The sequence below is a fragment of the Engystomops pustulosus genome, chromosome 3 (assembly GCF_040894005.1).
Source record: "Engystomops pustulosus chromosome 3, aEngPut4.maternal, whole genome shotgun sequence".
Classification (NCBI taxonomy): domain Eukaryota; kingdom Metazoa; phylum Chordata; class Amphibia; order Anura; family Leptodactylidae; genus Engystomops; species Engystomops pustulosus.
This window is the reverse complement of record NC_092413.1, coordinates 94,162,466-94,185,878: the sequence shown is the minus strand read 5'-3', so window position 1 is coordinate 94,185,878 and position 23,413 is coordinate 94,162,466. Positions and strand designations below refer to the sequence as shown.

The 23,413-nt window shown below is 41.4% G+C and overlaps 1 protein-coding gene across 3 annotated transcripts in view; it reads right to left on the bottom strand.

The window, feature by feature from the left end:
* SGK1 (serum/glucocorticoid regulated kinase 1) overlaps positions 1–23,413 on the bottom strand; it is a 132,445-nt gene that overhangs the window by 43,082 nt on the left and 65,950 nt on the right. For 2 of the 3 annotated variants that reach the window (XM_072141484.1, XM_072141485.1), the window contains one exon: positions 1,697–1,769. In XM_072141484.1, coding sequence (XP_071997585.1) covers positions 1,697–1,769 — 73 coding nt within the window. Of the gene's footprint in view, positions 1–1,696; positions 1,770–11,877; positions 11,990–23,413 lie in introns of those variants that run through there. The other variant, XM_072141488.1, reaches the window with a different exon arrangement.

Here is a 23,413-nt window from a genome sequence, read left to right as displayed (position 1 = left end):
AGATTGTATGTGATAAAACCCTTAAGTCATACAATAGAGCTAACTTTGAAGTCATTGGGAGAGATTTGTCAGAAATGTCTGAGGTAAAACAGTTCTAGTTGCCCATCAGATCTCATCTATAATCTTATAAACAGCTGTGCAAAAATGAAAGCTGAGCTGATTGGTTGCCATGGGCAACTTGAACAGTTCTTCCCTCTGACCCCCATTGCTTCTAAACTTGGTTCTTTTCTAGTGGAACTTTAAGCGTATTTCTCTGTTGGAGTCAAAGCCCAACTTAGAATCCTCTAGTACCCTGCTTGCTCAGCCCAACACTGGTTATTGGATCCACAATTTGCCTAATCTAACAAGTCTGCTGCGAAAGAATAACTATTGAGTTGCAAGCCACATCCCACATTTCTCACCTCATCTCCTTCTTAAAAAAATCTTTGAATCTGCTTTATTTATGTAAATATAAGTCATGGTAATTTTATGTAAATATAGGCATAATTTTTTGCACATCCAACCACACAAAAAATACCGTAAATGATTAAAAAAGGTCACATTTACACCATCATGATACCATCTCTCCAAATAAGTTTTTATTCTGCAAAACTAGTCAAACATAAAAAATACCTATATACATTGGTAATATGATATATATACCATACAGTGTAAAGAACAAACAACTATAAAATTGATATTTTTTGTAACTCTCCCCCCCCCCTCCAAAAAGTTAACACAAGTTAATCAACCGGGTACTGCGACCCAAAAAATAATGTTACTGTATTCCTTTAAGGGTTAGTTTTCAAAATGGTGCTATTCTTTGGAGGTTTTTAATACGCTATTGTCTTAGTGGCTCAGCATTTATGACAAAGCATCTGGAAATCTGTTCCAGCAAAATCCACCCCCAAGATTCTCCTTCCCTTACAGTGCACTTCTACAGGAGTTACAGACCATGTGTGGGACTTTACTGCATTCTAGAGTAACAAATTATGGGTTGCATTTTCTTCTTTAATCTCTCCTGAAAATAAAAATTTGGAGGCCAAAGCAATTTCTTGCTTTACAAAATAAATCCCACTCAACCAATGCCAAGATTTTCTATGAGACATCTTCTTTTTATGAGACTTCTGTAGGGACAAAATGCCTGATAGATTCTCTGATTGGTGTATTGCCCAACTTGTGGGGGGTTTCAACTGTTCTGCACTGCTTTCTTGATATTAAAAGTGACTCCTCCTTAACTTACCTGGCTTCCCAGAATCCTGTGGTGTGCGCTGGGGTGTGCTCTGGTCTGGATGCATTTAAAAAAAAACTTGTGCCTTATCTGTGTTGCTCAATCACCCCTCAGCTCTCAGCTCCCACCTTTCTGCTTGTGTACAGCTCCTCCCTCCCCCACAGATGTCAGCTATGTCCATGTGTGAGTGAAGGAGCAGGAGGGAGGAGCAGAAAGGTGGGGGCTGAAATCTGAGGAGTGATTGAGCAGCACAGGCAAGACACATTTTTTATTTTTAAACCCGAGACTCACAACAGGATTCAGTCAGGAAGCTAGGTTAGTTAAAACACACAATTATATTGTAATGCAAATGCTCAGAGAAGGCAGAAAGGGATCTTTGCTATGCAGGTATAATGCTTCTGCTACCTGTCCCTTGTGACAGGTTCCCTTTAAGGGATTAAAGAAGAATGAAAAAAAAACAAATATTCATATGTAATTTTTTTTTACCTGAGTTATTACAACTGCAAAATGTCTTCTGATCTGTAGGGCTGAGAGCTTCTTTTTTGCATGATTTCATCACCTAAAACATAAAAATAAGAAGTATTATAATGTATACTTCTGACCAGTATTCCAATATGCAGATTAACTAACAAAAGTAAAAAAAAGTCATTCCAGGTAAGAAGAAGTCCTGTATAGTCAGGAAGTATACAAGCTCAGGCTGCAGAGAGAGGAAATATTATGCAGGACGGAGAGATGCTGGCCAACATCACATGCCCTATAGAGGATCCCTGCACTCTGCTTCTGCCACCTACTTGTGGACCTTAAAGGGAACCTTTCACCATATTTTCACCTGGCACCTTCTGTGTCAGGTTGTTTCACAGCCCCTCCCCTTTGCTCTGAATGAGAGCAGTAGAAGACTTCTGGTTAGATATTAAAACTGAGGTAAAGGGGTAGATAGCAATTGGGGATGCAGAGGTCTCAGAACACAGTAGTTTGAGGTAGATTAAGGAGACTCAGGATTGTGCTGGAAGTCCAGCCACAATCCTGGAATATAAGTGCATTTTTTACATAACAGCTGTTGCAGCTTAGCCTAAAAGTGTATAAGTTTCAGGTCTCTGTAACATTCCTTTCAGCTTAGACCTTCATAAAATAAAGACCCTTTCTTTGCCTTTACATAATGGTAGGGTTTAGTTTAGATTACATGTGTTTCATAAACTGTTTCTCACGGTTATTCAGGATGTTTATCGTTATTAAGAAGGCAGTCACCACATCATTTCTTCTTTTCTAAGAGCTGACTGTTTGCTTTTCCTTCATTTAGACATTTCAGATTTTTCCACAGTGTTAATAATGACGCAGTTAGGTCTATGTGATTTACACAATTGTTTAGCTTTTCAGTGTCCATGGAAAGGTTTTCCATATACAGAAGGCTATAGTAGGGGTCCACCCTACAATGAAACTTTTTACACTTCTCAATTTTGTAGAGTAAAATTGAAAACCCTATGGGAAGGATTCAATTATTTTCAGAAATGTTCTCAATGTAAGAAAGTCAAATGAATTAGCTTGATTTCATATATTGTATAATATAGCATCATTGCAGTGGAGTGGAGATCATGAGCCAGCTGTCAGTAACAGCCAAATTTCCCATAGAGAATAGACAATGGGGGTCATTTACTAAGGGCCCGATTCGCGTTTTCCCGATTGTCCCGATTTGTGCCGATTGTACCTGAATTGTCCTGGGATTTTGGCGCACGCGATCGGATTGTGGCGCATCGGCGCCGGCATGCGCACAACGGAAATCGGGGGGCGTGGCCGAACAAAAACCCGATGTATTCGGAAAAACCGCCGCATTTAAGAAAGGAAAATGTGTCGCTCAGGACGCGCTTACCTGCACTCAGCCGGCCTCTGCGAATTCCGGCGCGTTCAGATGCTTTTCGGCACAGCAGCGCCACCTGGTGGACGGCGGAGGAACTACCTTATTAAATCCCAGCCGGACCCGAATCCAGCGCAGGGAACGCGCCGCTGGATCGCGAATGGACCAGGTAAGTAAATCTGCCCCAATATGTTACCGTGTTGTGAAGTGGTAATAAAACAACAAAATGTGAAGAATGAAAAAACAATTACTCTATGCAAAAATTATTTGAAAATTAAATAAATATTTTTTTTTATTGCTTTACAAACCTAGTTTACTCAAAACCCTGAAAATATGTCAAGCATATTTGATAGTCAATGTATAGGTCATGTATCCCTATTAATGCGTTAAGCTGGGGGTTGGAATCTCAGGCTTCTTAAACACAAGGGAGTTTGATGTGTATAACTTGCATCAAATTTGTAGCGAGTTGGATGCATTAAACTCATCTTATAGTTTTATAGTTTATACGGTTGAAAAAAGACACTTGTCCATCAAGTTCAACCAAGGAAGGGTAGGGATTGGATGAGGAAGGGATTTAGGGGAAACAATACTATATAGCATAACAATCAATGTTATTTAGGTGTAAAAAGGCATCTAGACCCTTCTTGAAGCTCTCCGCTGTCCCTGCTGTGACCAGCTCCTGAGGCAAGCTATTCCACAGATTGACAGTTCTCATAGTAAAAAAGCCCTGTCGCCTCCGGTGATTAAACTTCGGTTTCTCTAAACGGAGACAGTGCCCCCTCGTCTTTTGATTTGATTCAATCTGGAACAATTTACCACCATATTTTTTGTATGGACCATTCATATATTTATATAAATTAATCATGTCCCCTCGTAGTCGTCTCTTTTCCAGACTAAATAAATCTAGTTGTTTTAATCTTTCCTCATAACTAAGACTCTCCATACCCCTTATCAGTTTTGTGGCTCTACGTTGAACCCTTTCCAGCTCCAGGGCATCCTTTTTATGGACCGGTGCCCAGAACTGGACAGCATATTCCAGGTGTGGCCGAACCAGTGCCTTGTATAGTGGTAATATTACATCCCTATCACGAGAGTCCATTCCACTTTTGATACATGACATGATCCTACTAGCTTTAGAGGCAGCTGATTGACATTGCATGCTGTTATTCAATTTATGATCTACTAGTACCCCCAGGTCCTTCTCAACAAGGGACTCTCCCAGATTTACTCCCCCAAGGACATATTTTGCCTTTGGATTATTGGCCCCCAGGTGCATAACATTACATTTATCCACATTAAACCTCATTTGCCAAGTGGATGACCAAACATTCAGTTTGTCCAAGTCACCCTGCAGCCCATGAACATCCTCCATAGACTGTATTACACTACACAGTTTGGTGTCATCTGCAAAAATAGACACAGTGCTATTAATTCCTACCTCTATATCATTAATAAATATATTAAATAGTAGAGGGCCAAGCACAGAACCCTGAGGTACACCACTCATAACTGGTGACCATTCCGAGTAGGAATCATTGACCACAACTCTCTGGATACGATCCTTCAGCCAGTTTTCAATCCAATTGCAAATGATTTCTGCCAAACCAACAGCCCTGATTTTACCCATCAGGCGTCTATGAGGGACAGTGTCAAATGCCTTTGCAAAGTCCAAGAACACAATATCCACAGCTGCTCCTCCATCCAGACACCTGCTCACCTCTTCATAGAAGCAGATAAGGTTAGTTTGACAACTTCTATTCTTAGTAAACCCATGCTGGTTATCACTTATTATTCTATTTGATGTCACATACTCCAGTATGTAGTCTTTTACTAACCCTTCCAACACTTTCCCCACAATGGAAGTTAAGCTTACAGGCCTGTAATTGCCTGGCGAAGTTCTAGAGCCCTTTTTATATATTGGCACCACATTTGCCTTGCGCCAGTCACTTGGCACCAAACCAGACATTACGGAATCCCTGAAGATTTTAGACAGTGGTACAGCAATAACAGAACTGAGTTCTTTAAGAACTCTGGGGTGTAACCCATCTGGTCCAGGAGCTTTGTACACATCGATTTTATTTAGCTTAGATTGGATAATGCCTACATTCAGCCAGTCTACTATATTACAGGGTGCATGACTCGCACTGGCACCACCCAAGTCAGAAGTTCTCTCTTCTATTGTATAAACGGAGCTAAAAAACCTATTAAGTATCTCCGCCTTCTCCTGGTCTCCAGTCACCGATGCCCCATTTTCAGAATAAAGGGGTCCAACCTGTTGTGACCCATTTCTATCGCAGTGTGAGCTGTAGGAACAAGGCCCGAACACCGAGCAACCAGAACTCATGTCACTTCGGTTCCGATTGTTCAGGGTTCCAGCATGGTTGTTTCAACCATTTCTACATACAAATGGGGGTTTCACTATCCGTATTGTGTGTATTGTAGCCCAAAGCTTCATAAAAAATACTGGTTTTGCACTGAAAAACCTATATTTTGCTCACTAAAGACTAGATATGCTATATGTGGAACAGTCCATAAGATGTATTAAAATAGATAAAATTAAACCTTAGCCTAAGATGGACAAATAGTAAACTCATATAAGGTTACTGCTTAGTGCTCATTTCTGGCAATATATTCCATGATATAGACATGCTTATTTCCATAGATGGCAGCCAGGGTAATTGGGACATACATGATGTGTGGCCACCTATTTTCTGCTGGTTCTTGCGAACACAAAGTGAAACAAAATGTAGGCACATGAGCAGGGAGCTCTCCCTATGGTATCAGGTGTATGGCTGCAAGCTTTTATGCCAAGGAGAAATAGATACATGGTGGAGGGATGAACTCAACATGCAATCCACACCGGGGGAGCTATTTTCAGTTGATTACATCCTGTGTCTAGGATTTTCCTCTCAATTTCACAACCAGAAAGGTACAATTGGCTCATTACTACTTGTACCATTTACAGCTGACGGGGGATATTCAGTCCATGTTAAATATCACTCTGCATAACCATGCTGAGCCATGCACAATAATAATATTCACTACTTAATAATTGCATTGACTGAAACTTCTTATATGCACAATTATGTGTATTTCTATTGGATCTATAAAAGCACAATCTACAAGTGTAATAAATCTACAAGTGTAATATGCTGAAAGCAGTAAAATCCTTTTCTGTCAAAATAATCTATAATGTACCAATTTACATGTTGCTATAATGTAGACTGTACTTGTCACCTATGGTTATACATTATTTATAGAGGACGCATATCTCAAAATCCTGGGAACTTTACGATTTACAGCATGATCTCTTTGTACAGGCGTTAGTGAAAGCTATGTAGAATTTACAGGGCAGATGTGCTGCATGCATAATGTGCTCCTGCCCCCACTTTTTTACCCCCAGCAGCCCACAGTTTTAGTTCCCCTCTCCTCCCTAGTCCCCCCCCTGCTGCCCCAGTTTTAGTTACCCTCTCCCCATAGTCCCCCCTGCTGCCCCAGTTCTAGTTCCCCCCCTGCAGCCTGCATTTCTAGTTCCCCTCTCCCCCCTAGTTCCCCCCTGCAGCCTGCAGTTCTAGTTCCCCTCTCCCCCCTAGCCCCCCCCAATGCCCCAGTTCTAGTTCCCCTCTCCCCTCCTAATCCTACCTGCTGCCCCAGTTCTAGTTCCCCTCTCCCCCAAGTCCCCCCGCTTCCCAGTTCTAGTTCTCTCCCCCTGCTCCCCCAGTTCTAGTTCCCTTCTCCCACACTAGTTCTAGTGCCCCCTCCCTCTCTAGTTCTAGTGCCCCCCTGCAGAACCTTGTTCTAGTTCCCCCCTGTTCTAGTTTCCCTCACCTTACTGTTAGCAGCTGTATTCCGCGGGAGTCTGTATAGAGGAGAAGCCGGAGGTCCTCCAGCTTCCCTTGTATACAGCAGGAAGGTCCTGCACACATCTTTTATTAACCCCTACGGGACTCAGATCTGGCCTGTGTCACTATAAGTGGTTATAGCTTTGGAACGCTATGAGATATCCAGGGAATAATGTAAATAAGATCTTGGCACTCCAAAATAAAATTAGTCCCCCTCTGTTGCCTCAGTTCTAGTTCCCCCTTCTGCCCCAGTTCTAGTGCCCCCTTCTGCCCCAGTTCTAGTTCCCCCTTCTGCCCCAGTTCTAGTTCCCCCTTCTGTCCCAGTTCTAGCTTCCCCCTCCCCTCCTGCCCCAGTTCTAGCTTCCTCCTCCCCTCCTGCCCCCACTTTTTTACCCCCAGCAGCCCGCAGTTTTAGTTCCCCTCTCCTCCCTAGTCCCCCCCCCTGCTGCCCCAGTTTTAGTTCCCCTCTCCCCATAGTCCACCCTGCTGCCCCAGTTCTAGTTCCCCCCCTGCAGCCTGCATTTCTAGTTCCCCTCTCCCCCCTAGTTCCCCCCTGCAGCCTGCAGCTCTAGTTCCCCTCTCCCCCCTAGCGCCCCCACTGCCCCGGTTCTAGTTCCCCTCTCCCCTCCTAATCCTACCTGCTGCCCCAGTTCTAGTTCCCCTCTCCCCCAAGTCCCCCCGCTTCCCAGTTCTAGTTCTCCCCCCCTGCTCCCCCAGTTCTAGTTCCCTTCTCCCACACTAGTTCTAGTGCCCCCTCCCCCTCTAGTTCTAGTGCCCCCCTGCAGAACCTTGTTCTAGTTCCCCCCTGTTTCCCTCACCTTACTGTTAGCAGCTGTATTCCGTGGGAGTCTGTATAAAGGAGAAGCCGGAGGTCCTCCAGCTTCCCTTGTATACAGCAGGAAGGTCCTGCACACATCTTTTATTAACCCCTACGGGACTCAGATCTGGCCTGTGTCACTATAAGTGGTTACAGCTTTGGAACGCTATGAGATATCCAGGGGATTTTGAGATTGTTTTCTCGTGACATATTGTACTTCAAATTAGTTTAAAAAATTGGATGAAATCTTTTGCGTTTAGTTATGAAAAAAAAAACTAAATTTGACAAAAATTTGGAAAAATTCCTTATTTTCAACGTTCTAAATTCTCTACTTTTGATGCAGATAGTTATAGCACCCAAATAAATTCATAACTTACATTTCCCAAATGTCTGCTTTATGTTGGAATAGTTTTTTAAGATTCCACTAGAATGTTATGAGGCTCAGAATTTAGGTATCATTTTTCCCATTTTTTGTAAAATCACCAGAACCCGTATTTAGATGGACCTGCTCAACTTCTAACTGACACTAAGAGGCCTAAATAATAGCTAGACTCATAAATTACCCCATTATGGAAACTACACCCCTCAACGTATGAAAAAACACTTTTAAGAAGTTTGTTAACCCTTTAGGTGTTTTATAGGGGTTAAAACAAAATGGAGGTGCAGTCTGCAAATTGTAATATTTTTTCACAATACACTCATTTTGGATGGAAAATTAAACATTTACAATGGATTAAATGAAAAAAGGCTCCACAAAGTTTGATACCCAATTCTTCCCGAGTACACCGATACCCTATATGTGGTGGTAACCTGCTGTATGGGCGCACGGCCGGGCATAGAAGAGAAGGAGGCGCCATGCAGAGCAGATCTGCTATGTCACATTGTACAGGCAATAATTTTTTTCTTTTTTTTATGTAGACCTATAGGGGATTATGTACCGCGGCTTGACCGTGGCGTGTAAGGGGTTAACTCCCGCAATCGGAGTCGGCTCCGATCGCGGGTGTTAGCGCAGGCTGTCAGCTGTGATAGACAGCTGACTGCCGCTGCTTCTGGTGCCGTGTGCTAAGCATGTAGCGCCGGGGACGCACTATAACATCCTGGTGCGCCTAGGGGTTAAATTTTTGCTGCGAATCGCAGTAAAAATTTAATAAATTCATGGTCCTTTGTCCCCTTCTCACCTGACAGGTGAGTTCCAGAGAGGACCCTGGATGCTGGCGGGACAAGATGCGCGGCCGCTAAATGACATGACACGGCCGCGCATCCTGGGTCAAAGTGTCCCGGCTGGGTTGCACTGTGACTTTCAATGGCATCGCCCATGTTCCAGGGGCCTCCTATCTGAACAGGATGGCTTGACACATGGAATATGACACCTGTAGCCCATGTTCTGCATACATCTGTGTGTGTAGAGGTTCTTGGAGTACTGACTCCAGCAGCAGTTTACTCCTCGTAAATCTCCCCCAAATTTTTGAGTGCAGTTATCCCAGTTGCCTGTGCACCTTTTTGTACCAAACTTTTTCCTTTCATTCAACTTTACATGAATATGCTTTGATACATTACTCTGTGAACAGCCAGCTCCATTAGCAATGACCTTTTGTGGCTTATCCTCCTTGTGGAGTGTGTCAATGACTGGCTTCTGGGCATCTGCCAAGTCTGCAGTCTTCCCCATGATTATGTTGCGTTTTGATTGCGTTTAACGCATTCTTTTTCAAACGCATCACAACAGCTGAAGAGGAGATTTGCCTAATTAAATGTTTTTCAACATTACATTTACAAAACACATACATTAACACGGTATTAAAGGAAACTTACCATTTAGAATGGCAGGGGTAAGCTGTAAGTACAGAGCACCAGCTCAATGTGAGCTGGTGCCGGTATTTACTTTCGTTAGTGTTATAAACCGCGGTATCGCGGTTTTAACACTTTTTAAACTTTAGAGCCGGAGAGGCTTCGGCGCTGCGCGCGACCATGCGCGCGCAACATCTCTGCTGTTTCCTCTGTAGGCGCGCGCACGATCGTGCGCAGCGCCAAAGCCTGTTCTGGTCTACAGTTTAAAAAGTGTTAAAACCGCGATACCGCCACAGCCTACCTGAGTATTGTTGCTGACCATGTCCATCCCTTTATGACCACAATGTACCCAACATCTGATGGCTACTTTCAGCAGGATAATGCGCCATGTCATAAAGCTGGAATCATCTCAGACTGGTTTCTTGAACATGACAATGAGTTCACTGTACTCAAATGGCCTCCACAGTCACCAGATCTCAATCCAATAGAGCTTCTTTGGGATGTGGTGGAACGGGAGATTCGCATCATGGATGTGCAGCCGACAAATCTGCGGCAGCTGTGTGATGCCATCATGTCAATATGGACTAAAATCTCTGAGGAATGCTTCCAGCACCTTGTTGAATCTATGCCACGAAGAATTGAGGCAGTTCTGAAGGCAAAAGGGGGTCCAACCCGTTACTAGCATGGTGTACCTAATAAAGTGGCCGGTGAGTGTACATGTTAACGTTGTGTTAACACATGCATTTTGTAAACACAATGCTGACAATAATGTAATTAATCAAATCTCCTCTTCAGCTGTTGCAATGCATTTGAAAACGCATGTGTTAAACACAAACACAACGTGTGAACACAGCCTATTTGGGACTTTGCAAAATGCTTAGGAAGTCTTTGCAGGTGTTTTGGTTTAATTACCGTATATACTCGTGTATAAGCTGAGTTTTTCAGCACAAAACATGTGCTGAAAACGTCCCCTCGGCTTATACACGAGTCAATATCGTCAAAAAATACTTAAAAAATAATAAACTTATATACTCATCCTCTGGTGGCCCTGATGTGCAGCGCTGCTCCCTGATGTCCGCGCCACTTGTCTTCAGGCGTCCGCGCCGATTGTCTTCCGTGCCCGTCTTCTTTCTTCTGCTGGGCGCCGCCATGTCTTTACCCCGGGCGGCGCCTAGTATGACGTCAGCAGCGGTGCGTCATACTAGCCGCTGGTCGGGAGAGAGCAATGGCGGCGCACAGCAGAAGAAAGAAGACGGGCGCGGAAGCCTGAAGACAAGCGGCGCGGAAGCCTGAAGACAAGCGGCGCAGACATCGGGGGAGCAGCGCTGCACATCGGGGCCACCGGAGGGTGAGTATATAAGTTTATTTTTTAATGCTGTTGGCAAGCTGTATACCACTGGGGGCAAGCTGTATACCACTGGGGGCAAGCTGTATACCACTGGGGGCAGGCTGTATACTACTGGGGGCAAACTGTATACTACTGGGGGCAAACTGTATACTACTGGGGGCAGGCTGTATACTACTGGGAGCAGGCTGTATACTACTGGGAGCAAGCTGTATAGTACTTGGGGAAGGCTGTATACTACTGGGGGCAAGCTGTATACTACTGAGGGCAGGCTGTATACTACTGAGGTCAGGCTGGGCTGGCTGTATACTATAGGGGGCTGGTTGGCTATATACTGGGGGGGGGGTCTGTGACCAATGCATTTCCCACCCTCGGCTTATACTCGAGTCAATAGTTTTTCCCAGTTTTTGGTGGTAAAATTAGGGGTCTCGGCTTATACTCAGGTCGGCTTATACTCGAGTGTATACGGTATTGTCATTTTCTGAGATAATGACTTATGGTGTTTCCTTGGCTGTTGGCTATAATCATCAACATAAATAAACACGTGAAAAAGTTCACTCTATAATGACTCAATATAATATATGGGTTTTACTTTTTGAATTGAATGCCCCCCCAAAAATTTCTGCTATTCTAATTTATTGAGAAGCGCTTGTGTATAGATAAATGTATATACTACTTACTCATATGTTTAGTCGCATTCAGAAATCAATGGTAGTTATGAGAAGAAATCATAAAAGAGGTAGCCAGTAGCAAATGAGTAAGATATCTTTAACAATAACTAGCAAAATACTTTTTCTGGTAAGACAGATGTAACAGCCACACACGCCAGACCACGATGGGCTAGCAGGGGCGAGTTCTTTTAGGATTCTGAGGGTGTGTAGTTTAGGGGATATAAGGCCCAGATAGATAAGCACATGTTCCACAGTCTCTTTGAACAGTTTATTCTCAACAGTATGAACATTTCACACAGCAACCACAGTAATAATAATCCAAGACAAGTTCTAGGGGCCGGGGCAGTGACTTCAGTACCTGATGTATGAGGCTGAGGTGTCTCTGCTCCAGTGTCCTCCCTCTGCAGATGTCTCTGGATCCTCTGTAGCTTCTGCAGTTACATATATTCTTTCTCTCTATCTTGTGCTTCCAGTTCTTTCTAATGTGCAACTAATGTGCAATCTCTTCCCAGCTTTGCTGAGGTGTTTCTGCTGCTACAGGTTCCTGCACTACAACCCAGACACTGGGCCTGGTCTGCACTGACCCAGACACAGGACCTGCTCTGCACAGATCTCTGCAAATGTAACAATATGATGTCACTACAGCAGCTCTGTTTAGTTAACTCTATAGTTGCTGTGTAGTAGTGTGATACACATGTGTATGTGCACAGTTTAGCTGTGTTTGTGAGGCAGGGATCTAGAGATCATGATACCCCTGTTTTCACTGGGCTACACAGAGAAGTATACAAACGTCTTTTCTAATTGCTGTGGAGAATAAAACGAATCTCTAGAAGATGTTTTATTAAATGCCTACTACACATGTTCATAAATAGTACAGCACAGCATCTTGGGAATTTAAATTGTTTCATTCTGCAATGGCAATTGTTATCTGCGCAATTCTCAACAATGCAGATGCACTTTTACAGGAAGAGTCTTGGATGGTAATAAATGCTGGCCCTAAAGAAAATCTACCATTTGATTTCATGTATTATGAACTAACCATACCTTGAGAATGCTATAGCTACACTGATGCAGAAAAATATCTTGTTTAATCCCTGAGCTGAGTGGTTTTGCTGGAAAAACAATTATAAAATTATGATAATGACGCTCTCTTGCTCCTTTGCCTGGCTTAGCGCTTTTCCTCTCACATTAGTTGTGCACTGCACAAGAGAATGATGTAATAACTGTGTTATCCCTGAGAGGCAGGAGTAATCAATTCCTGCACCATTCCCCAACTGCTGTGTATGAGTGATCCAGCTAAGGTTGATTACTTCTGTCTGGACTGTTCAGAAATCTCTGTGTGCTTCTGCATCAGTGTAGCTACAGCATTCTCAAGGTATGTTTGCTTCATAATGCTTGAAATTAAATGGTAGATTTCCTTTAAATAAATTGATTCTTAGTGCATGGCAGAGAAGAGACTGTTCATCCAACATCAATTTAGAATTCTATCTTTATGAATGAACAGAAATTGATCAGATATCTAAATGTAAGGGACACTTATGGCAATCACCCATAGACTATGGGGGAATTTATCAATTGATGGTATATTGTGCATCAGTGGTTGATGTTAACCCCACCCTATATCTCGAGAGGCTACAGCCTTCTGATTTATTTATGTAAAGGCTGCACAGCCAGATAATTCTTTGCCAGTTTCTGTATTTCTGCCTGTCAGGAACTGGCACAGCCTACTCTGCACCTATCCACACCCACTTGGCATGGAGGAGGCAAAAGGGGGGAAAGTTGCAATTCCTGATTGTGCACCTGAAATTGCAACTTTTTAAAGGCGTGTATGGCAGTAGAAGCCATAATAAATAAGGCAGATGTCACCTGGATGCGACTCCCCTGGACAACAGTTGACAGTTGTGTGAATATAGCCTAAGCATGCTTAATATGTACTGACGATCAATTTATTTCCAATTAGCCACTATTACGTTACAATAATCCATGTTATAAGGTCTTTTCTTTTATTCAGCTCCAAATATTACATTTTATGTTAAAATTGCTTTAACATGTAGATGTTCTCATGTACAAATTGAGACAAGCCAACACTGCCATTATCTGATTAAGTCTAGTTGTATTTATAGGGACAGTAGGTGACACAGTTCAACCTGACCTGCATGTGACATTCTTTAGGTTATCAGTAAGACACATATCACAAGCTGCGTTGCTATAGTGACTTAAAAACAAACTAGACAGCCATATGTCAGAGTTAACTTTTAATGACTGAGAAGTCAGCAAGTACATTGGAGGCCATTAATACAGAAGAATCAAGGTTGTTGACACAGTGAAGCAAAGCTTCACATGTTTTACATGAATCCATATAGACCTTGCTAACATTACATCTACATGGTTTCCATTATTGTAATAAATGTTGCAATATATTTTTTCAATGATAAAAGAGATTCTTTTCATACCATGCCCAATATAGAAGAATGCTGAAAGTGTTATTGGTTACTTCACGACTTACATAGATTCTGATGATTACTCAATAATGTAGTGTTGAAGAGGTTATAATAATAATTTGTACTTTTATAGCACCATCATATTCCATAGCACTTTACAAATCATGGGGGACATATACAAATAATAAAATAAGCCATTACAGAGTGAAAATATAGTCTAATGGAACAACAGAAGGGAGGACCGTGCTTGTAAGAGCTTACAGTCTATGATTATGAAGGGGGTGACACAAGAGGTATAAGAGCTTGTATAATGGTCCAGCCATTCTATATAATAGAACAATATAAAATAATTTAATAAATAAAAATGCTGCTGCTTAAACCAGCCATCAGCTGCCATGTTATATACAAAGTCCAAGGTCAATGGGGCTGCAGAGAAGCATGTAGTATTGTATTTGGTTTTTACTGTATAACAGATAGACATGGACAGGAGGCATACTGTACATGTAGCGCTTGTCTGAAAGACCAGCCTGGCTACTACATTAGGAATAGATTGTAGAGGAGAGAGTGGAAGACCGATTAGTAGGGAGTTACAGTAGTTTACATAAGAGTGAATCAGAGCGACAATTAGCATTTCAGAGGATACAATTGTAAGAAATGAACCAATTCTAAAGATGTTTTTGAGTTGCATGCAGCAAGAGCTTGCATGTGAATGAATATACAGGGCAGAGGAGAGGTCAGAGTCCAGCACAACCTCAGCACAGTGGGCCTTCTGCCTACCTATGGAAACACCTGCGATCGGGAATGAGATGTTTTGCGTTAATTTAATACAAAATACTGGCGGCTCATTCCCGATCGCAGGCGTTTCCATAGAAACACTGATGCGATCGGGCCGAGGCCCGCCCCGGTGGGCGCGACTTTGTCTGCGTTTGCGTTTGCAAGCGCAGACAAAGAGCAACGTGTGGCGCCGGTCTTAGGGTTTTGACGATACTAAAGACAGAAATGTAGAGGTCATGGTTGGGTCGGTTAGTCAATGGTGCAAAGAAGTTCAGTCTTAGAAAGATTAATTTTTAAAAAGAGACAGGACTTGTTAGAGAGAGCAGAGAGACAATCACTGGTGTTCTGAAGTTGGGCAGGGGTGATGTTACGTGCAAAAGTATTTAAACTGTTATCATCAGCATAAAGACGATACTGAAAACCAAATTTGCTGTTGGTTTGTCTGGCAAGGCAGTATAGAGGGAAAAGAGAAGAGGACCTAGGACTGAGCAATAAGGAACCCCGGCAGTAAATGCAGCTGAGAGATCCAAAAGAAGGAGAAGAGAATAGTGACCTTTGGATTTAGCAGTGAGGAGATCATTCGAGACTTTAGAAAGCTGTTTCAGTGGAGTACATAGTACAGAAACCAGATTGTAGGGGATCAAAGAGGGAGATAACGGGTCAGTCAAGAATAGACCATGTGTTCAATATGAAAGTGAGATTAGAGACTAGTCAGTAGTTAACAGCACTGGTTAAAGGGGTCTTCCCATTTTAGCAAATTAATCTGATTGTTTGCATTATAAATAGTTATACAACTTTCTAATATACTTTCTGTATCCATTGCTCACAGTTTCTAGATCTCTGCTTGGTGTTATTCTATAGAAAACTTCTATGTTTACTTCCAGTGGACAGAAATCTGACCATGATCACACAGGTGCACAGGTGCACAGCTCGTTATATCCCACAGCTCTGATTACTCAGTCATGCACCTCTATGACCATGGTCAGATTTCTGTCCACTGGAAGTAAACATAGAAGTTTTCTATGGAATGACAGCAAGCAGAGATCTAGAAAACTGTGAGTAATTGATACAGAAATTATATTGGAAAGTTGTGTAACTTTTTATAATACAAACAATAACATCAATTTGCTGAAATGGGAATACCCCTTTAACAGCCACTGATGCATGTAGTGGAGTGAGCAGAGGAAAGGAGCCTGGACACTTCTTCCTCTGTAACTGATTTAAAGGGAACCTATCACCAGGAGACCCATTTTTAGCACCCCCCCCCAGTCCCCACATAGTACATACACTGCCAAAGAGTTTTTTGTATGAGAAAAAAAAGATATGTTATATAGCACCACTCCTCCAGGTGTCCTTTTTAAATATATGAATAGCTCCCATCACTCACTAAGCTGAGTGATGGGCGTTTTCATATATTTGAAAAGGACAAATGGAAGAGTGGTTTCCCAACGGTGAGGGGGGGGGGGGTGCCAAGTGCCCGGTCACAGAGCACATGGCATTGAAAGGTGTTATAACATTTTTTCCTGTAAAACCTATTTTTTATACATATTTTTGGCAGTGTATGTACTATGCTCTGTGGGGACTGGTGGAGTGCTAAAAATGGGTCTCCTGGTGACATGTTCCCTTTAAAGGAAGAGAGTGAGGATGTGGTACTGGAAAGAAAGGAATTAATGAATTTAGTGGATTGTGAAATTTTTTCCAGGCGATTGTAGTCAATTTTATCTTTAAAGTAGGTGGCCATATCTTCAGTCCCAAGGCCTGTGACAGGTGGCTGCACCTTTGGTGTTAGTAAGGAGTGAAGAGCACCTTTTAGGGTTATTAGAGAGAGGGGTTATTAGATTAGTGAAACAGACCTGTTTGTTCATATGAAGGACAGAGTTATAGGTTTTAGTATAACTTTGTAGTGAATAAACTCTGCTGATGTGGGCATTTTCTCCAAAGATGGTTGGCACTCCTGGAGCACTGCGAAGGAAACGGTTTTGGGGATTGTGTCAAGGTTGCCGAAAAAGGTGTCAGGACATTAATATCATTGGTATATTTTTGGAGTGTAATTTGATTTTGACAGTTTACCTACAGCCCAGCTATTTGAGGGAATGAGGTGCTAAGACACACATTGAGGCAGATTTACTTACTCGGTCCATTCGCGATCCAGCGGAGCGTTCTCTGTGCTGGATTCGGGTCCGGCCGGGATTCATTAAAGTAGTTCCTCCGCTGTCCACCAGGTGGCGCTGCTGAGCTGAAAAGCATCGGAACGCGTTGGAGTTCACCGGGCCGGGCTGAGGGAAGGTAAGTGCAAGCTTTGCAACAGATTTTTTGTTTTAAATGCGGTGGTTTTTCCGAATCCGTTGGGTTTTCGTTCGGCACGCCCCCCGATTTCCGTCGCATGCATGCCAGCGCCGATGCGCCACAATCCGATCTCATGCGCCAAAATCCCAGGGCAATTCAGGGGAAATCGGCGCAAATCGGAAATATTCGGGTAACACGTCGAGAAAACGTGAATCGGACCCTTAGTTAATGACCCCCATTGTGACATCAGTGCCATACATTCTTGTGGTTGTATGTGGTACTGCACCTCCATCTGTTTAAGTGAATGTTAAAGGGACACATAGGTTAGGCTATGAAAACGAAGTCCTGGAAATTACCTTTAATTCTTTATTATCACTGATTACTGCTGTTAAATGAAATAGACGCTGTTATTAAAGAGTTTGCAGTAAATTATCTTCTAATTTACATTAGCTGCTGTTATTGTAGTCCTTGGCCCAGTAGTACTGAATCGCTAGAAATAACTTTAGAAATTAAAAGTTCCAATGGGAAATATTTTTTGTGCTTGATTGCTGATCAATAAATATTCATAACTACAAGACAAGTTAATTGAATTCAATATGGGTTTTTCAGACATGTGCCAGACACTTCTAATATCAGTACTGATAAGATCTTCTGTATCATCAATATGTACATTAATATACGGTGCTGAGTAATTATAAGTAATTCCAACAGGGTTACACATCTGCTACTTATTATTCATACTGGAAACAATAATGATTCCATAAAAATAATTGCATCAACACTATAAATTAAACAATTGTTTTTACTGTTACAGATGTTGGCATTGATCTGGTTCATAATCCATTGTCTTATTATAGTTAAGAGACCCTTGTACCATCAGTTCTAATTGAGTTTCCTTTAAAAGCCCCATCTTTCTATGCCAGGGAACACTACGACAGTGTTTTATTTATACATTTTCATAGGAAAAGCTTTGCTCTAAACTAATTACAGACATGAATGAATGCTATCGAGATGTCATTTGCAATGGGCTCATTCATATTAAGTTCTGATCATGCTCTCTTCTTGTTAAGATATTTTAGAACTGAATCAAATATATAACTGCTGAAAGGGAGCATTCAGTTACAGTAAGCCCTTGTTTAGTGCCTCCCTTTATGGAGTATAGATTGGAATACAAGTAAAAGCATTGTATATGTGATTATGTTACCAAGGATTGTAAGGTGGCTAGATTTTTCTTCCACTCTTTCTCTTCTATGATTTTAATGTAATTAATGCATGATACTAGCAGATAAAAGTTTTTGATACCTTTTATTGGCTAATAAAAAACGGATGATGACAATTGCAGGCTTGTGGAACTGTGTAGGTCTCTTCATCAGGCATGCCATAAGACAACATCTGAATAGAACACAAATTTATACACAAGTGGAAGCAGTAACATTATGGTTCATGAGACAAGTGATAAGAAACAGAACAGTGTAAGGAGAGAAGAGTAAACACTAGCAGTAAATACTGTAGCACTTGAGATTTGAGGTGGATTTATTTTCCTTTCATTGAGATCTGGTCCATAGTTGTGATGGCCATGCAGGTCCGATGAGAAGATTCCTTAAGAATCATAAAACCTTCTGTATGAGACTTGAAATTGTCTTTTAATATTAAGTACGTGCTTTAAAATTTTTGATTTTGTGGTGTAACATGGTCTCTCCATGTTTGCGTGGGTTTCCTCTAGGTCCTCCAGTTTCCTACCACAGTCCAAAACATACTGGTAGAGTGATTAGATTGTGAGCCCCATGGGGACAGGGACCCATTTGGCAAGTGCTGTGTAATCTGTGTGTGCTATATAAATAAAGGAATTATTTTTATTATTATCTTGTCTAATCTAAAAAGCCACATATAAATGTACAATGCATAAAATAGTTGAACCTGAGCCTACACTTTGTATCTTAATCTTACATGGGTAGTGACCGCAGAACAGTAACATATAATATCAAAACTAATATGTTGTTATCATCAATATTGCACACATATCATTGTACAGGAGAATGGGTATGTGTGCAATATGAATGAAAGCAACATATTATTGACTATGATTATTAATAAGGAAGAATCAGTATCTACCACTTTATGGTCACTGTATGGTAGAATACTGGTACACCTGGGTTGGGGGCCCTGGTGTGAAGCTATACTATCTGGAAAGTAGACAGCTCCATCCATAACATGTTCTGCAGGATGGTAGAACTGCAGATGCAGCTCTTATATATTTCAATAAGAGCTGCACCTGCAGTTCTTCCATCTGGTGTACTACACTGCTCTGTCCCCAGCAAGGTATCATACTCCCTGATCAACTGCTAATAATGTATCCCATTGTTAGTTCCTTATTAGGATCATTATAATAATAATTCTAGTATTTAGTGATAATAATTATCCTTATTTATATAGTCAAAGGAAACAATAGGAGTGAGGTCCCTGCTCGCAGGTGCTCACAACCTATGAGAAAGGAAGGTGACACAAGAGGTATGAGAGCCATATTTTTTATAAGAACAGAATTAAAATAATTGAATAAATAAATAAAGCTTCTGGGACCAGCCATTGGCTGCCATCTTAAATACAGAGTCCAAGATCAATGGGACTGCAGAGAAGCCTGTAGCTTTGGTATCTAGTATTTGCAGGGTTGAAAGACAGGAGGAGTAATCAGGGTATGTTAAAAATTTCCCTAATTTTCATGCAGTTAGGGAATGTGATAGGGGTGCCTGAACAGGTGGATTTGAAGAACATGTTTGACGCTTTGGTGGTTGGGTATAAGTCTGATAGACTGGGGTAGGAATTTCCAGAGAATTGGTGCAGCTCGGTCCTGGAGACATGCATGGGAGGTTCAAATTAAAGAGGAGAATAATCTAAGATCACGGTGGCTGAGTGGGTAGCACTTCTGCCCTGCAGCGCTATGGACTTGGGTTCTAGACCTGTATGTTCTCTTCGTGTTTGCATGGGTTTCCTCTGGGTCCTCCGGTTTCCTCCCATACTCCAAAACAGGTTGTTTAGATTGTGATCCCCATTGGGACAGGGACCAATTTGTCAAGCTTTGTGAAGTGCTGCGTAATCTGTAGGCGCTATATAAATGAAGAATTATTATTATTATTAAGAACACTGCGATGATTGAAGAGTGGGGTTTGGCTGAGATGAGAGGGGTGCAGCATTATGCAGATCTTTGTACTGTAGATAAACGTGATTAGTTTAAACTGTATTTGGAAGAAGTCGGGCAACCTGTACAGTGATTGGCACAGACTGGAAGTATCTGTATAGCGCCAGGCTGCTGAATTAAAATTAGATTGTAGAGGAGATAGTTTATTAAATGAGAGAGCGATTAGCGGGGCCTTATAGTAGGCTATACCAGAGTCAAGTAGCGTTTGAGAGGTTTCAATAGTAAGAAATGGGCAAATTATAGAAATGTTTTTGAGATGCATGCAGTAAGAGTATGCAAATGATTGAATATACAGGCAGTCCCCTGGTTACATACAAGATAGGGTCTGGAGGTTTGTTCTTAAGTTGAATTTGTATGTAAGTCGAAACTGTATATTTAATAATTGTAGATCCAGAAAAAAAAATTTGGCCCCAGTGACAATTGGAGTTTAAACATTTTTTGCTCTAATAGGACCAAGGATCAATAAATCTTCATTACAGACACCTTACAGCTGATCATTGTAGTCTGGAACTAAAGTAACATCCAGAGACCTTCACCAGAGGTCAGAGGGGTCTGTCTGTAACTATGGGTTGTCTGTAAGTCGGTTGTCCTTAAATAGGGGACCAAAGACAGTGGGCTTTCTGCCCCAGGTTATGGTGCTCCTACAGACAGAGTTGAGTTGGTTAGAAGATGGCAGAAATGCAAGAAGTTCTGTTTTGGCTAGATAAAGTTTCAAGAAAAGAGTAGACACAATGTTAAATACAACAGCTAGATAATCATTGTTGTGTAGTAAGGCAAGAGTGATGTTACGTGAATTAGTCTGGAGAGCCTACCCTCTGGAGTAAGAGCCAACTAGGTTTTATGCTTTAACAGCTATTTCCATTTTCACTACATTTATAAGTATGACTTTATAGAGTAAGAAAAGACCTTTCAAATGATGAAAGATTGCTGGAAAGAGATTTGATGTTGTAAGGATGAGATCATTAGGCCCTGACCTTCACATAAGTCGTTAGTATATACTGCAAAGCGAAGATAAATCAGCTGTATCCTCATATGTCTCCAAATACTGCTAAATGGTACTGTAACACTTATAGTTCTATCTACTCTAGGTCTATATACTGATAATTTCTGGAAAATAAAATCAAACATGACTAATCTATTCTGCACAAAGCTAAACTGGTACTTATTGACAAGAAAGGCCATGTAATTTCCCTGGATGTGCTACTTAACCGATTTTCTATCATTTTAGGTGAATAAACAATTTTAAGAATTTAATGTTTTTTACAATTTCACTGGAAAACCTGTGTGGGTAAAATTAATTTATCCTACTCCAGCTACATGTTGGCAGCCACAAAACTGAAGCTGCTAGTCCATTACCTCAGTGGTAACAGAAAAGGAATCGTTGTTGTTCAGAATTGTAGCTCTTTTTCTGTTTCTGTGACCACTGAGGCTATTGACGGTCCTAGTGGTCACATGTCTTTTGACAACTCTGGCCCAATTGCAGGCATAAGCAAAGAACAGAGAGGGGGCGTATTTTGGGCACAGACTAAGTACATATTTGCAACCTGCTCCTAGAGTTTTATTTTAGGGAAACTGAAAACCTCTTTAATGAGATAGAGGGATCTTCCAATATCAATGTTATATTCATTTGTGTCATATTCTGTTTTGGTTTTGAAGATAATGGCAGGTCTTGGGGGACAGTCCAAATATACTCAATTTCAATACAATATACAATATTTGATCTGATCATTAGCAATGTATACTTTTGTGCAATGTATTTTATATTTGTAGAGATACATTAAAATACTTATCTCATTTATATGTTGTCTGTTTTCAAGCGAGAAACTACAGGTTATGTCTTGCAGTTTGTATAAGCCAGCATCAATGTGCTCTGACAAACTACATGAAATGTTTGTGAAGTAGAAGCCTTACAGTAACTGGAACAATTATGTACATACAGACATGAGATTTTTCCTTTGTAAGACTATTATGATTATGTCTGTGAATCATCTTAGAAACCAAGGAGCAGCCAGTAAACAAAACAGTGATTATACTTCAATGATACTCGCACTGAGCGACACAATATAATTATCTGTCCTTATACCACCGCTGCACCTACTAACAGTTACTGTGCTCTATATTCTTGGAGATATGGATTGAAAGCCAGTTATGATACAAAAGAGGTATAATACAGTATGAATTAAGAAAAATCAATATAGCTACTTAATGGATTTAATTTTTACTGGATGAAACTGGATAGAATTCCAAGCATCTTTTGGCCATCATTGAATGAGCAGTGCTATGGATCTGCACAAAGGTTACTGACTCACATGGTAAACTGGTTTAATAAACCTACTCTGCTCTGACTTTATGTTATGGATCATGAGGGCCTTGGTAGTAGTAGGAAAACCTCTTATAGGCAATGGTGGTGGTGGTGGGGGGTTCCATTAAAGCAATGGGGTGGGGGTGGATTTACCATTAAGCAGGCTTCTTGCACCAGTTATATACTGCCTTAGGAGCTTTTTTGTATGTCAGATTTATCAATGTCTGCAAATTGGCACTTGAAACAATTGTGGGCCAATTTTACACCGGAAAACTGATGTAATTGCAATGATAAATTCCCCCCAAGGTACATGTATGAAAATATAGGCAGACCAGTAGGGCAGATTTTACTTATTGGGGTTGTTTGCACCTTTTCTTTACCCTCTTCTGGCAGTATGTAGCCGTATGGGAGAATGGAGGATCAGTACACTCAGCAGTGCACATAAATATTGCTGCTATTTTTTCTTAAATTGAAATTTTGACCACGCTTATCCAAATGGCACTTGTTCACTTTCCTACAATAATTACATTCTTGCCTGTTAAATTCAAGTCATACTATTCCTATTATTTCCTGGAACTCCTCCAAACCACACTGGAAAGGAGAGAACCAGGCCCAGAACTGCTTATGTTTGTGGATGTGCTATGTATTGGGGTATCTGCAGTGTGACAACACATGTATTATTAAAGACATCGATACATTTGCTTTTGTCCTTAGTGACTGTTCAGAGAAAGCAAATGTATCTGTCAGTGGAACAATAATCTTATTAATGTAAGTAATGCGCTTCTGTGTCAGGTTTCCTTTCTCTACGCTGCAGTGTGCTTGTTTTATTGCCAGCACATTCCACAACCCCTTTAAAAAGCGGGCATATCCTCTAAAGAATTACTTTTTAATGTCCTGT